Below are 16,471 nucleotides of genomic sequence, written 5' to 3'. Positions count from 1 at the left end.
TTTTGAGTGTCTTTTTTTTTTGCGAGGTTTTATTTTCGTTCACAATGTGCCTGGCAGTGGAAGGTGTTTGTGCTGCTGTTACTGTGAGGTGACACCAGAATTTGAAAACATCTTTTAGTATGATGAGCTGTAAGGGAAACATTCAAGCTCCATTGTTTGGGGGAATTTCAGTGGATGCACAAAGTTACAGAACTGGAGGTGCAGGATTTATATTGACATTCTGTCCCTTCCTATAAATTCCAGTCTTCACTCTCATAGCCAAATAGAATTAGTTGAATGAGGCTATCAAATAATTTTATAGTGTGAAACTGGCCAGCTTTTTAAAATTACGCAGAAGACCCTTTGGACTTTCTTATTAACACCAAATATTCAAATCTGTGTTCATCCCATCAAGCTCATATATCTCATTAAAGAGGTAAATTGAATAACACAATAACTTTGTTTTATTATTGTTACTCATAAATTATAACAATAACATTAATCTTGGAATATTATATATTTTTAATATAAATGAAAGATTTTCACAAGATAGGTTGTGTCGTGAAACATTTTATTATGTATATATTTAAGGAAACATACATAAATTGTCGAAATACATTTTGTTCGTTTAACCTTTAACCTCTGGTTTGCTAGTGACTGAATTACTGTGTCCCGAAATTATGTTTGTCTAAAACAGTGGTTCTCAACCTTTCTTTTTTTTTTTTATTTATAATTTTTCAAATTATAACATTTACAATCAAATGATATAATCATGAATACAGATGTTTCAATAAGAAAACACTTTAAAAGAAACAGAAAGCAAATAAATCAATCTAGGAAACAACTGATCTAGCCCACATCTAGGAGAGAAGAGGGGGAATATGATTAAGTGCCTATTGTCATTCACATATCACATCCTAATTCCTTGTCCTACTTAGATTTTTGAACCTTATCCCTTATAAAGCGCTGAAGCTGAGAGGGGTCAAAGAAAATAAACTTATTAGTTTCATAAGTAATTTGACATTTACACGGAAACTTTAAAAAGTATGTAGCACCTATGTCCAAGACTGCTTGCTTTAAAGACAACAATTGTTTCCTCCTTGCTTGGGTTACTCGAGACACGTCTGGGAAGACCTGTATCTTTTGCCCACAAAAATCAAAATTTTTATTTTGGAAATATTTATTAAAAAATAAATCTTTATCTTTTTTCAATAAAAAAGTAATAAGCAAGGTAGCTCGGGATGCTATATTATCTAAAGAATCTTCAAGAAAAGTTGATACCCCAGGACTTTCTAGAATATCAACTCCTCCTTCCTCAGCCTGAGTTGCTTTCTTTTGAGGTAAGTAGTACATTTTAGAGATTGTAGGGATGCTTTGGCCTTCATATGAAAGAATTTCAACTACATACTTCTTAAAAAGTTCAATTTCTGACATCAATCTAGATATTGGAAAATTTAACAAACGAAGATTATGAGATCTCATTTCGTTCTCCATAAATTCCATTCTAGTATGTAGTGACAAATTATCTTTTATGAAAGAAACATTGGTTGCTTGTATATTCCTAACCACCGGGTTCAAATTTGCCACAGCTTGCTCCATTTTATCCACTCTATTATCTAATTCCATCAATTTCTCTCTTGATTCCACTGAGAACTTATAAACTTTTGTAACGGTCCCAGAGAGTTTTTTATCAAAACTCCTCATCAACCTCCATAAGTCCAGCATTGATACATTTTCAGGTTCAAGTATATCTTCCTCTAGCATGTTATCAAATTCAATTACTGATGGACATGGAACAATGATATTATTCGCTGTGGCCTCGCTACCCTGATTATTTGCGCCTATTAAACTATTACCCTCAGGATTGCTTACCACACTTGTCTTAGTGTGGTTTGCATTCTCCTGAAGGGCAATATTAACTCCAACCAGTGAGCCTTCCATAGTAGGCGACAGGGTAGGATGTTGTAAGGACTTGGAGGCTAGAGGGGCCCCCATAGGGGTAACCCCCTCTGACAATCCTCCTTCAATGGATTCCCGCAATCTGACTATGTGGGAATCCATGGGTCCTATTCTTTTTGACATTGGAGACGTTGGAGATGAAGTATATGTTTTACTTTTTCGTTTCTTACCCATATTATTTTTTCTACCAGGGGCGCGCCCCTTTGGCGCGCGGCTTCGGCAGCGCGCCGGCGGCTGCGCGCCGCAGGTCACTGATCTTTATAGTCCCGCGGGGCGCCTCCCGCTGACGTCACTTCCGGGTTCCGCCCTCCAGCCGGGTCTCACCTCGAAGGTAATCTTTGCTCTCCGGTATTACAGGAAACAAATTTGAGGGCTTTTCTCCGGCACTGAGTCCTCCTCCCTCGACTCCCGACTCACTGCCGCAGGTCACTGATCTTTATAGTCCCGCGGGGCGCCTCCCGCTGACGTCACTTCCGGGTTCCGCCCTCCAGCCGGGTCTCACCTCGAAGGTAATCTTTGCTCTCCGATATTACAGGAAACAAATTTGAGGGCTTTTTCTCCGGCACTGAGTCCTCCTCCCTCGACTCCTGACTCACTGCCGCAGGTCGCTGATCTTTATAGTCCCGCGGGGCGCCTCCCGCTGACGTCACTTCCGGGTTCCGCCCTCCAGCCGGGTCTCACCTCGAAGGTAATCTTTGCTCTCCGATATTACAGGAAACAAATTTGAGGGCTTTTCTCCGGCACTGAGTCCTCCTCCCTCGACTCCCGACTCACTGCCGCAGGTCACTGATCTTTATAGTCCCGCGGGGCGCCTCCCGCTGACGTCACTTCCGGGTTCCGCCCTCCAGCCGGGTCTCACCTCGAAGGTAATCTTTGCTCTCCGGTATTACAGGAAACAAATTTGAGGGCTTTTCTCCGGCACTGAGTCCTCCTCCCTCGACTCCCGACTCACTGCCGCAGGTCGCTGATCTTTATAGTCCCGCGGGGCGCCTCCCGCTGACGTCACTTCCGGGTTCCGCCCTCCAGCCGGGTCTCACCTCGAAGGTAATCTTTGCTCTCCGATATTACAGGAAACAAATTTGAGGGCTTTTCTCCGGCACTGAGTCCTCCTCCCTCGACTCCCGACTCACTGCCGCAGGTCGCTGATCTTTATAGTCCCGCGGGGCGCCTCCCGCTGACGTCACTTCCGGGTTCCGCCCTCCAGCCGGGTCTCACCTCGAAGGTAATCTTTGCTCTCCGATATTACAGGAAACAAATTTGAGGGCTTTTCTCCGGCACTGAGTCCTCCTCCCTCGACTCCCGACTCACTGCCGCAGGTCGCTGATCTTTATAGTCCTGCGGGGCGCCTCCCGCTGACGTCACTTCCGGGTTCCGCCCTCCAGCCGGGTCTCACCTCGAAGGTAATCTTTGCTCTCCGGTATTACAGGAAACAAATTTGAGGGCTTTTCTCCGGCACTGAGTCCTCCTCCCTCGACTCCCGACTCACTGCCGCAGGTCGCTGATCTTTATAGTCCCGCGGGGCGCCTCCCGCTGACGTCACTTCCGGGTTCCGCCCTCCAGCCGGGTCTCACCTCGAAGGTAATCTTTGCTCTCCGATATTACAGGAAACAAATTTGAGGGCTTTTCTCCGGCACTGAGTCCTCCTCCCTCGACTCCCCGGTTCTCAACCTTTCTAATGCCGTGACCCCGCAATACAGTTCCTCATGTTGCGGTGACCCCCTCGCCCCGCCCTCGCCCCATGAGGGTGGGGTGAGGGCGGGGCTTTGGTCATATGGGGGCGGGGTTATGGATGGGGTTGGATTTTAGTGCACACTTATCATTTAATTATGACATTTATAATGTGAATGTAACTCAACTCACCATAGGTTCTCACATGCATGGCACACTGACCCATGATCGTCACGGGGCTAGATGTAAAAGTACAGTTTGTATCCACAGGAACCCCCCTGACCCACAATAATGGATGTAAAGCAGAATTATGACATTCCCCATACAACTCACCCTACAAAAAAGATATTCTGGTTCTAGTGACATCTCAGTAACAGCAACTCAAACTCCTTCTATTTCCAGGCTCAATAGCCCTACTTATGAAAAGACAGCAGTTTACCGCCAATGCATGTCCTCTGAGAAAACACAACAAATAAGACCGATACAAACGCTTACATGCTAGCAAAATATCTCATCTCGGTAACAGACACAGAACCGACCTAACATACTCCCAGGATCTGTAGTAATGCACATAAACTAATCCGCACACAGTTACACCTGTATTATGGAATACACTCAAACAGGAGCAACCCTATCTATGAAAAGGCAACACTACAAATATTAAATCAGGTCCTAAAAACCAATACACCTCTTATTAGGAAAACAGAACTAGCAAGCAGCTATAGATCCCCACACAGAAATAATTGTGAAACTATACTAATAAGCAGAATAAATGTTTCAAAACAGCTATGAACATCCAACAATTAAAAACTCATAAAAACTATTAAACATTCTCCAAACACCAATAAAATATTTCAAAAAAGCAGACATCACACAATTAAAATGGCAGTCAAGAAAAATAAACTTTAAAAGCCACCTTTACTTACCCCCTCCAGCAGCTCTCCTACTCCCCTTCCCTGCAGGCCGTGGCACTCACCAGAAGCAGCAGTAGAAGCTAAGCTCTATACTTATGGTCCTCTTCCTTAGTGCCCATATCTCTCACACACACACACCAAACCAGTCATGCCCCCATGACCAGTTTCTGTCTCTCACACACCAATCATCTCCCAAACAGTCTTTGGCACACACTCACCAGTCACCTTCCTGAACAGTTTCTCTCATGCCATACACACACACACACACACACACACACACACAGGCTTCCCACTCCCATGTTCTACTTACATATACGGGCTTCTCACTCTCATAATCACTTTCTCACACACACACACACACACACACACCAGTCACCTTCCTGAACAGTTTCTCTCATGCCATACACACACACACACACAGGCTTCCCACTCCCGTGTTCTACTTACATATATGGGCTTCTAACTCTCATAATCACTTTCTCTGTCTCTCTCTCTCTCACACACACACACACACACACTCACTCACCAGTCTCTCACTCCCATGCTTGTTCTCTCCACATGCACAGGCTTCTCATTCCCATAATCACTTTCTCTCTGTTACACACACACCAGTCTCTCTCATTTCCATGCTCACTCTCCACGTGCACAGGCTTCTCATTCCCTGAATCACATTCTCTCATATTCACACACACACACCAGTCTTTTTCTCTCACACACACCATCACCTTACCAAGCAGTCTCTCTCTCTCATGCATGCACACTCACCTAGGTTTCTCACTCCCACAACACCAGGCTTCTTACGCTCATGCTTTCTCACATACCCAGACTTCTCACTTCCATGCTTTTTCTCTCTCTCACACACACACATCAGTCACCTCCCTGAGCAATCACTTTCATTGTCTCTCACATACACACACACACATCAGCTCTCTGACCAGTCAATCACACACAGGCTGGCTGGCTGCTTCTCTCTCTTTCTCTCACTCACTTCCTCTTCTCCCCCGAGCACAAATGGGAGCTGCAGCAGCCTCCGCTGGCCAAGAAAGAAGAATCCCATCGGCCGCGGGAGGCTCATGCTGCTGTCTCCTTTCTCCATTACTGGCTGCTTCTATTGCTCGGGGACCGATGCTGCAGCCGCTGCTGCTACTTTTTCGCGCGGCGCGGCTCTCTCTCCTTCCCGCGCACCGTGATTCACTCCTGTTCCGGGTCACGGGAGGGGGGGGCAGGCGCAGGAAGAAGAAAAGGCCCAGCCGCGGGTGCAGAGCTTCTTCTAGCGCCGCTGCCGTTCCCGCTGGGCTTGAACGTGCTGACAGCCCGGCGGCAACGGCAGCGGGAGAGACCGGGAGCGCGCAACACACCTGCCGGTGCTTGGCGGCACCGCGGACCGGCAAAAAACTCCCACGGCCCGGTCCCGGTCCGCGGACCGGTGGTTGGGGACCCCTGCTTTAGGCGACCCCTGTGTTTTGGGCGTTCGACCCCCGCCGGGGTCGCGACCCACAGGTTGAGAACCGCTGGTCTAAAAAGTGTGTCACCAACATGAAAAGTTTGGAAAGCTCTGGGTTAGAGAATAAGGGGACCTCATGCATTCCCATTTACTCAAGCCCTGTTATCTTCCCCAACCTCACCCCAAGTGAACCAATGCAACTGGGCTGGTAGGCCACTGGGCTCTCTGCTGTTAAAACCACTTGACATCAGAATTTGCCATAGGAAGGGGGGGGGGGGGGGGGGCAGGAAAAGAAAAGGTCCCCTAGCATCTTGAGGAAGCTGACTTCATCCCCAGCCTATAAAGGTTACCTTACATTAAACATACTTGTGCTTTGTCTACTGTGCGACCCCACCTCTCAAACAAAAAGGCTGAAAATCAGAAAAAAAAGAACATGTACAAATTTTTGTATCCTGCTTTTATATTTGATATTTCTGGGAACTCCACACCCAATGTGTCTGAATACCCCTATTAGTCGGGGTGAAAATCCATCTGCCTCCCAAAACTGTCTCCTACCACATTTCTCCCACAAATCCCTTCCCCAGTCATAATTCTATTATTTAGAAGTTTAAATCCTCTGGATTTTTTTGTTAGTGATATTGCCTACACAATTACCCAGAGGTCCAGGGGACTGTGACATGCAAATCCCCTTCCTGAATGTCCCGCTAATCCATTCAATGCTCAGTTAAGTATCCTCACAGCTGGACCTCTGGCAGCCTTGCCGCTGGGGTTACATAGCTGTGCTGTTCTTTTCTCTCCTGTAGCTCACTCACACCTCAGTCTCTTGGGGGGAGGAGGAGGGGGGGGGGGGGGGTTCAAATAGCAGATCTAAATTTAGGCGCCTATCTTTTATAAATGTATATGAATTTTCAGCTAAAAACCTAAAGGGTAGATTTCCTAAGCCGTGATAAGGCGGTACTGCGTGATAAACAGCGTTTAACTTGCATTAAATGCTGTTTAGCGTGTAATATCGCCATATCATGCAATATTTACAAAGATTTCCTCCCCCTCGTGAAAAGAGCTATTTTACATGCGTTAGCAGGCATAAAATTATCTAATGCAGACAAAGCAGCTCATCAATAGTGGATTCCATGCAGATAAAATAACGCTGCATTATTTTATTGTGTTTGAGGAGGATGTAGATACCTTACCATTGGAGGTGAACACCCCCCAACCTGATAAAATGCCCCCCCCCCCCGGGGTTCTTTTGCGACCCTTGCCTACCCCCCTCCCGCCACCTGTAGAAGTGGCACAGATTCCAAAAGTGTTAAAAAAAATAGAATTTAAAACCCACGGCGAAGCCCTGCCCCCTTACCAAGCTTCTCTCTCCTTTGTATCAAACGCCCCCCCCCAGCCAAGCACCTACCAACACCTCGCCAGCTCCCTCCCCAGCCTCTGAAGGCAGTGCATGCAAGCCTGTCTCATGCATGTTCATGGTGGAGATCCTGGAAAGCAAAGGAGAAGCGATGCAAGGCGGTACAGACTGGCAGGCCGACGCAGTATCGGTGCGCGCTAAACGGGTGCTCATGACCGAGCCTCCGCTCCCTTAACGCGCGCTAATCCACTTCTCGCGGGCGCCTGATTTAATAAGTAAGCTGGGCGCCACAGTAAACAGGAAGTGCTGGGGGAAACTGCACGCGCCCCTAAGCACCTCCTCGCCAGTGGCCGTCGGCCAGTCAGGAAAACAGACGCTCAATTCTATGAGCGTCCATTTTCCTAACCTGTGCTATTACACTGGGCAACAATGAAAGTGTTACTGACCTAAAAAGGTCCTACTCTGTAGTTTCTTGATGTGCTGAACACGAATATGACCATGAAAAGTTTTTATTGGCTCTCGTTTTGAAGATATTTAATGTAGTTCACTTTCTATGTTTAGTCAGGTAAATGTATCCAGTAGGACTGTAAATAAGCCCAGAATGATGTAATATTGCATCATATTGCATCATACCATCATGCACACATCATCCAGAGTTTATTACATCATTCTCTGATGCAATGCAGTTCTACTGCCAAGCTGCTGCTGCCGAGTAAGCTGACGTCAGCAGTGTACTATATGAAGCCCAGTCAGAAAGGGTGAGCATTTGAAATATTCATGCTGGCCGACTACTGCTGGACACTCCGCAGAGATGCTCCCGAACAGGTGTACAAGAGACAAGCAAAGAAATCTAAGACATAGTCTATGACTTCATTTTTCAAACGGTATTAACCGTAGGTCTCCTACTATTGGCATACAGTTCAAGATGTAATTATATTATTGCATATTACAAAAAAAACTAGAGCCAATTTTGCATTTTCACAGTCACATTCGTGTTTAGCACATGGAAATGTATAAGAATTGACTAATTTCGTTTCCGTAACATGACTTTTGTGAAAATTTGTTGCCCAGTGTTACCTCCGCGCTCGACTGGACACGCTTACCCCCATTTTGCATCTGGGGTTATGGACGCACGTCCAGTCCTGTGTTGATCCGCGTGCTGTGGCCAGGGCATGGTATCACATCGGCCTTAGAGAGTATGTGAATGAATAAATAAATAAACTAATAACAACCGCTCTGGGCCCGGTGGATGTCATCTTGGTAAATATTTTTTTACATTTATTTATTCATTTATTCACATACACTTTGTTTGTACTGCTTGCCTCTCTTTTCATTTGGTTTTCAGGATATGCACAAGGACTTATGCATGAGAGAGATTTGCATGCACCGCCTCCATTTTATGCAAATCTCTCTCATGCATAACCATTGCGGATGTCTTGAAACCCTTTCTGCTTCTAATGCCCTTGAAAAGGTTTTATTATTAGTCTTAACCTCGTGAATTTTGAGAATGGGATTGTGTCTAAGGATGATTATTAGAGGTAACCACTGCATGTTAATGGACTGCACAGCATTTAAAGCTTTTTCTTGATGTTTCCAGATCAGAAAGGTATTTGTTTACCTCCTTATAAACTCAACAGCGCTGGATTTAGGCCCGAGCTACCTAAGCTACGTTTTAAGGCCTCGATTATGAGAGGCTTCTAAATAAAAAAGATTATGTATGCATTTCAGTTTTGCATTTTTGTCAGTAATGTTACAGAGCCTCTTAAACTTGACATAGTGTAGGCTCCTGGCACTAGTAGATACCAGACAGTATGCCACACCTATCCTGCCTTCTTAGCAGAAATGATGAAAAAATGTTATACATTCCTCGCCAAGTAACTCTAGAGATTGATTTGATGAATTTCCCCTGCAGACGAGCTTCTCCATTGAATCTCAGCTCTTCCTGTCTTGCCTCTGGCTGAGAAGACACCTGGGTAACGTGTCTTCTTATTGTCTTCCTTTTGCAGCTCAATCCTTGGAGTGTTTCTCATGTAAGGACGCGCTCAGTGACAGCAGCTGTACAAGCATCCAGAACTGCTCAGAATCGGATAACTACTGCTTGTCTTACGTTGGTAAGATTCAGAATTTTGAACTGACGGTTACCGTTCTCTTTTCTGGCTTGTGCCTGTTCCATTACCGAATATAGTGTAGATGATAAAGACCATAAAAGATGAACATAGTCTTCTGCTGTGGCCTGACTCATTCCTATTTTGGCAATACAATAAATATTTGTATCAAAGGAAAATCACATGAATGTCAATATTGAGGGTCATTTTTCAACAGGCTGGAGACGACAGAGTTTGCGTGTACGTTGCACACACAGATTTTACTGAGTATTTCCAAAGAGAATTTGCACACATTAAGTTTGCCTTGAGTGTTTTAAGTTCTATATTGAAATGTGCTGTTACGGAGTGCTAGGAGAGCAGTTCCGCTTACCGGGAGATGTGTGTTCTTGGGCCACGGCTCGACCCCAGAGGAACTCCGAAGAGGTGCCGCGGTAGGCGAGGCATGCCCGAGCCTGGGCTGGATAGGAGCGAGGCTGGACTGAAGACAGATGACTGGAGATACTGACCCTCCTCTGAACCTGCACGCTTCGGAAGATCAACAACGCAATGGTGGTCTTATGAACAGTCCTCCGACCATTCCAAGCCCTTTCGGACCTGCCGCAGGGTACGGCAAGAAGCGGCAGGCTGGATGGAGGCCAGGGCAGCGAAGACCGGAACATGGAGAATCAGACGAGACTCAGGGACGAGGTACTTGGATGCACAGACGAGACTCAGGAGCGAGGTACAAGGCATTCAGAAGACTCGGGCAAGTACTGGGTTGAGACTGCGACGCAGCGCGCCCTACACAGTCCACCCGCGGGACTGGTCACGGACCACGCTAGACTCGAAGAGCCTCTAGACGAGATGTGGAGCAACGAAAAGGCACATGTCTCAGAAGCTGAAGAGGCCTGCACCGAGGCGCGCTCTACACAGCCGCCAGTAGCTGGTTGTGGACCACGCTGATGGTACAGGTTCTAGCAGAGTCTTTGGCACGGACAGAGCAAGCACAAGGGACTCCGTAGACCAGGGATAAGGACAGAAGCGGAAGTCTCCCGGAGGCTAGTGCTGCAGAAGTGAGGCAGGCATTGCACCATGAAGCGCCCTACACAGCCCGCCCGTGGGGCTGGTCGCGGACCACGACATGGCACGCCAGGAAGGGTGGCACGAGGAACCAGGGGTTCAGGATCACGGACATCAGGTACGGAGAACAAACATCTGGACTGGATCATGGACATCAGGTACGGAGAACAAACATCTGGACTGGAACACAGAATACAGGATCAGGAGACAGACCTCAGGACTGGATCACGGACATCAGGACACGACATGGAGCTCCAACGAAGAACAGGAAACACAGGACCTTGAAGAAGTGCTGGAACAAGGACGACTCCTGGAGCGAAGGACAGCAGGATCCCAGGAGTGACCAACTCCTTGCGAAGGCAAAGCTGGAATGGACGCTGAGACCTCTTTTGTAGGGCTGAAGAGGGCAACGCCCAGGGAGGGGTCAGCAGAGGGCCACACCTGGCTGGCCCTTGAAGAACAGGGGAGAGGCGCGCGCCCGCGCCTAAGGAGAGCGGGAGGAGAGGAGCAGGATAGGCTGGTGGCGTTCTCCCAGCCACGTGGAAGGCCCGAGGAGAAGCAGGTAGGCAGCGGGAGCAGCCCTGCCGAGAAGCTGAGGAAGGCAGGCTGCAGGAGCGGCTTCCAGCTGCGAAGACGGAGTAAGAAGGCTGCAGGGAAGGCTGAGTTGGGGACAGCTGAGCTGGGGAAAGCAGGAGCGACAGCGGTGGTCCCAGCCGCATGGGGAAGCCCCTGACGGCCCGACCCTGCCACGCAGGACCGGCAGCAGCCGGTGAGGAGCCTGGCGATGGCGGCACGCCCGCCGCGAAGAGGACAGCGTCAGCGGCCCGACTAGCCGCGAGAGGTGAGAAGCCTGCCCGCGAGGAGCGCGGGCAGGATCGCAACATGTGCATTCTTGTGTTTTGTAGAATATTGTATTTTGAATATAATTTATATAAATTGTAAGCATTGTCTTTGCCCATTTTTGACAATAAAATATGGATTTGAATAATTTGTGAAGATTATGAGAATAATGCCTTTTGATATAATGTAAATCATGCTGATTAGATGTATAGTTTATTGTATGTGAATCCTACATTATCTGTACCTTGACCGCTGCTTTTCAATATATATATATATAAATGATCTGGAAAGGAATACGACGAGTGAGGTGATCAAGTTTGCGGATGATACAAAATTATTCAGAGTAGTTAAATCACAAGCGGACTGTGATACATTACAGGAGGACCTTGCAAGACTGGAAGATTGGGCATCCAAATGGCAGATGAAATTTAATGTGGACAAGTGCAAGGTGTTGCATATAGGGAAAAATAACCCTTGCTGTAGTTACACGATGTTAGGTTCCATATTAGGAGCTACCACCCAGGAAAAAGATCTAGGCATCATAGTGGATAATACTTTAAAATCATCGGCTCAGTGTGCTGCAGCAGTCAAAAAAGCAAACAGAATGTTAGGAATTATTAGGAAGGGAATGGTTAATAGAACGGAAAATGTCATAATGCCTCTGTATCGCTCCATGGTGAGACCGCACCTTGAATACTGTGTACAATTCTGGTCGCCGCATCTCAAAAAAGATATAGTGCGATGGAGAAGGTACAGAGAAGAGTGACCAAAATAATAAAGGGGATGGAAAAGCTCTCCTATGAGGAAAGGCCGAAGAGGTTAGGGCTGTTCAGCTTGGAGAAGAAACGGCTGAGGGGGGATATGATAGAGGTCTTTAAGATCATGAGAGGTCTTGAACGAGTAGATGTGACTCGGTTATTTACACTTTCAGGTAATAGAAGGACTAGGGGACATTCCATGAAGTTAGCAAGTAGCACATTTAAGACTGATCGGAGAAAATTCTTTTTCACTCAGTGCACAATTAAGCTCTGGAATTTGTTGCCAGAGGATGTGGTTAGTGTAGCTGGATTTAAAAAAGGTTTGGATAAGTTCTTGGAGGAGAAGTCCATTAACTGCTATTAATCAAGTTTACTTGCGGAATAGCCACTGCTATTAATTGCATCAGTAGCATGGGATCTTCTTAGTGTTTGGGTAATTGCCAGGTTCTTGTGGCCTGGTTTGGCCTCTGTTGGAAACAGGATGCTGGGCTTGATGGACCCTTGGTCTGACCCAGCATGGCAATTTCTTAAGTTCTTATATCTTCTGTTGATATTTTAATACAGCCATTTACGCTCATAAAACCCATTTTTACACGCATAAGTGGCTTTCAAAATGACTCCCATTGTGTCAATAATAACTATCGTCCTCTCATGCTTATGCAGTCACATCTTTTCTGCCAAGGAAGCAACCGGCAACCAGCAGTACCAGACTTGAGTGCACGAGCATGGCTTGATGCTCCCGAGGAAAACTGCATCATGGGAATCTTCCGGTGTTTGTGAGCCAGTTGAATAAAGTTTGGGGAGGGGGGGTTTGTATTTTTTTAAATTGTTAATGAGATTTATTGAATGAGCTGGAGGTTGTTTCAGGTTGTTGCTTGGGGATGGTGGTGTTGGCATTTAATAATACACTAGATATATGGCTACACTATGTTTTTACTATTGGATTAAAATGTGACTCTGTAAGAGTATGATTGGGATAAACCTTGGATACACCTATTTGCAAACAATAATATAAACAGAAAATAAAAAAGATCAAGAACATAATCGTGAATTGGATTTTCCCTGTATGTTATGCATGTAATTTGTATTAAATTATCCCTGATTTAGGGCACTATAGAAATGCTATATGTCCTCTGAATGTCATCTTATAAAGCCAGTTAATATAGATAAAGCTCTCTTTGATGTGATCAGTGTTTGTATAATTTAAAAAAACAAATGGAAAATTTACTATAACCTGGACACAGAGAGAGGAAGCAAAATAAGCAGCTCCTCAGAGGCCAAAATAACTCTTCTGTGGGAGAGCACAAGAGCCACTGGCATGACAACCGCATTCAACTCCAAGAGCCGAAAATCCCCACCCCAAGCAAGTTGTTTGGGCTGCATGAACAGGTGGCTGGATGGCATTCATTCTCCAAGGGGGGACAAACCTGCATTTTTTGAAGAGAATATTACTGGGTAAATGAACGCTAAAATCATTTATCATAGGTGGTGTTGATTATGAAATTTTCTGTTTCAAAAATTAATTTTTACTTTATTTTTTAAAAATGTGGTTCTCGAAATTGATTCCATTGGTTCTGCAGTAGGAGGGATTTTGCTTCTGATATCACTTCAGGAATGAGGCGCCTTATGTGGAACTGCAGTGATGGGTTTAAGAAAGGTTTGGATAAGTTCTTGGAGGAGACGTCCATTAATGGCTATTGATCAAGTTTATTTAGGGAATAGCCACTGCTATTAATTGCATCAGTAGCATGGGATCTTCTTAGTGTTTGGGTAATTGCCAGGTTCTTGTGGCCTGGTTTTGGCCTCTGTTGGAAACAGGATGCTGGGCTTGATGGACTCTTGGTCTGACCCAGCATGACATGTTCTTATGTTCTTACCATTAACTCAGTATTGACCAGTACATGATTGACCCATGATGCAGATAGGTATTTGTCGAAACTCGTATGGATCAAGCATTAGTAGATGCATCTTTATGAAACCTGTTTAAAAGCATTATGTTTATGTGCTTTTTATGTTTTCTTTTTTTCTGGGGGAATCGAAGCTTGGAGCCTCTTTATTCTGATCACTATCAATGGTACAGATTAGAGACGAATACTATTTGAGTCACCGACCTTTCACCTTTAAATTATGTGCTGACAAGTTTGGATTTAGATTTTTAGGTTTAATTATTCATCTTTTCCAAAACCAAGCTCAAGGCGGGTTACAATTCAGATACTGTAGTTATTTCCCTACCCATGCATTATTTTTTCTTTGTATGATTGGATTTGGTATTTTTTGGTTTTCTTCTATAGTTAAAATTCATTTTCCATTACAGAATTAGCCATTTGACAGTGTGTGACTTGGTCGATATCTATCAGTAATAATTATTAGTCTTATCATAAGATGTATAGGGGGAGGACACATGTGAACATGTCTCTTTCATTTTATTCTATACTATATATATATACAGTATATATAACAACTTCTAGAATTAGGTTTCAGGGTGACAAGTCCAGTGTGGCTGGGCCTGGCCTTATTATGTTGTATCTTTTGCATGACCAAGTCTTTTTAAGATCCTTACTTATAATATCCTTCATGGAAAACAAAAGGAATGTATAAGGGAACTGCATTTTTGCCACTCACAACTGGTATTCCCAAAAAAAGGTTCTCCTTCCATCTTTCTGCACCCACAGTTACAGCACCTGACGGGAACCCGTTTGGGTCCCAATACTTCAACGTCCGTCTATGCCCCACTGCAGGACCTATATGTTTGCCTGCCCTTTCCTATATCTTTAGTTCTTCTTGATAATATAGAAAAATAATTCAGCTTACCTCACGATATTTTGACAGGTGGCCAATGTGAAAGACCACTTCTTACCACAATCTCTCTGTATTCCTGAGTGGATCTGAGTTTGCTCGGAAGAATGGAGTTAAACTTTTCCAGTTTTGATGCAGACAGGTCGATGGCTGGAAGTCCCCGTAGGTTGAACAGTCTGTCGGCTGTTGATTGCTGCAGAGACCATTCATGTGGTCGAAAAACTCTGCTGAGGCAATCTGCTGTCATGTTGGTGATCCCTGAATGGTAGGTCACTTGCAGGACAGCTTGCTGTTTGCATGCCCATTCCTATACCTTTATCTCTTCTTGATACTGAGTCCATGGCCCTCTGCCTCCCTACTTCCTCGCCTCTTCCCCTGGGCAGAAGAAAAGGCTTCAGTTTTTGTATTCAGTCGTATAAGTAATGAACCATGTAGAACTGGTGAGCAGAAATCCATGCATTAAACATGGAGCTTTGGAACACCATTTTACCAAAATTGTCCAGCAACTTGAGATCCTTCCACGGTGGAGTATTCAAGTATATCCTTGTTTTCTTTGCTCTCTTAAGAGCTGATTCCACCATGACTGATTGATGGGGTAACTGGATTATCCGAATCCCCGGGGATTTCTGCACTCTGTATTTCAGGTCTAGTTTCCTTGCAACTGGAGCACGGGAAATAGGATTTTCCCACATTCTGGTTTGTAGTTTTTGCAGGATATCATGGATTGGGATGGAAGCTGGCTCTGCCCAGAGACCTTTGCATAAGGATCTTTGTCCATACATCTATTTACTTCAAGCGGTTTTCTCGACTTGTCCATAAATTTGGAATAGGAATGATCTTCCAGAGGAGACGAATGGTCTGGTGGCTCTGGGTGGGGATGGGGTTGGAGGGGATTCCCGTTGAACCCTCTTCAGAATCTCAGTGATGAAGAAGGTGACTAAGGGAGGGGTTCTTGGTCACCTGAGAAGTGTATACTTCTGGTGTACAACCTCTGACTGGCTGGGCTTCACTATAAGCGATTTTCATGGGCTAGAACCACCTCATGGGGGTTCTGTTGGAGTATCCATATGAACTGGCTTTATTGGGACTTCTTATCATGGCAGTAAATCTGATATCCTGGAGAGGAAAGGTTGGAAGATACTCTCCTTATCCTTAGCCACTAGAGAGGTAAAGAAATCCTTTACCAACTCCTCTACTTGATCAAGGCACGTAAGGCACCCTCTGTATTAGTATGGGTGGTGGAACATCCTCTTCTGATACTAGAATGGAATCCTGCACATCTTCTGGGATCTGAAAAATTTGAATTGATCTGATAATTGGTGGGGGTAGGATTACCATATTCTCTTTAGTGCCTGTGAAAATTCTTGGTAGGCCAGCATACATCTGCATTAGAAGCACTGCTGTATGATTCACTGAGGATGGAGAAGTCTGCTTTAATGGTTTAATGGCCAAAGGTGTTGAAGATCGATGGATGTTGCATTCTGGGGCTCAATGTGTCAAGTGCATTGAGGACTTGTGTTGATGGCATAGAGGTCTTGTGCTTGAATGGCATTGGGGCCTTGTGTCTCAATGGTGCCTGAGCTGTCTGCATCAAT

General features: G+C 45.4%; 1 protein-coding gene across 3 annotated transcripts in view; it reads left to right on the top strand.

Moving 5' to 3' along the window:
- Nucleotides 1–16,471, top strand: part of LOC115085758 (lymphocyte antigen 6E-like) — a 31,292-nt gene that overhangs the window by 8,811 nt on the left and 6,010 nt on the right. For all 3 annotated transcript variants that reach the window (XR_003854958.1, XR_003854957.1, XM_029592135.1), the window contains exon 2: nucleotides 9,325–9,429. Coding sequence is in view for 1 of the 3 variants with exons in the window: in XM_029592135.1 (XP_029447995.1) it covers nucleotides 9,325–9,429 (105 nt within the window). In the remaining 2 variants the exon portion in view is untranslated. The remainder of the gene's footprint in view (nucleotides 1–9,324; nucleotides 9,430–16,471) is intronic.

The sequence above is a fragment of the Rhinatrema bivittatum genome, chromosome 2 (genome assembly GCF_901001135.1).
Source record: "Rhinatrema bivittatum chromosome 2, aRhiBiv1.1, whole genome shotgun sequence".
Lineage (NCBI taxonomy): Eukaryota > Metazoa > Chordata > Amphibia > Gymnophiona > Rhinatrematidae > Rhinatrema > Rhinatrema bivittatum.
The sequence above is the reverse complement of the archived record's forward strand: the minus strand, read 5'-3'. Positions and strand labels throughout refer to the sequence as shown.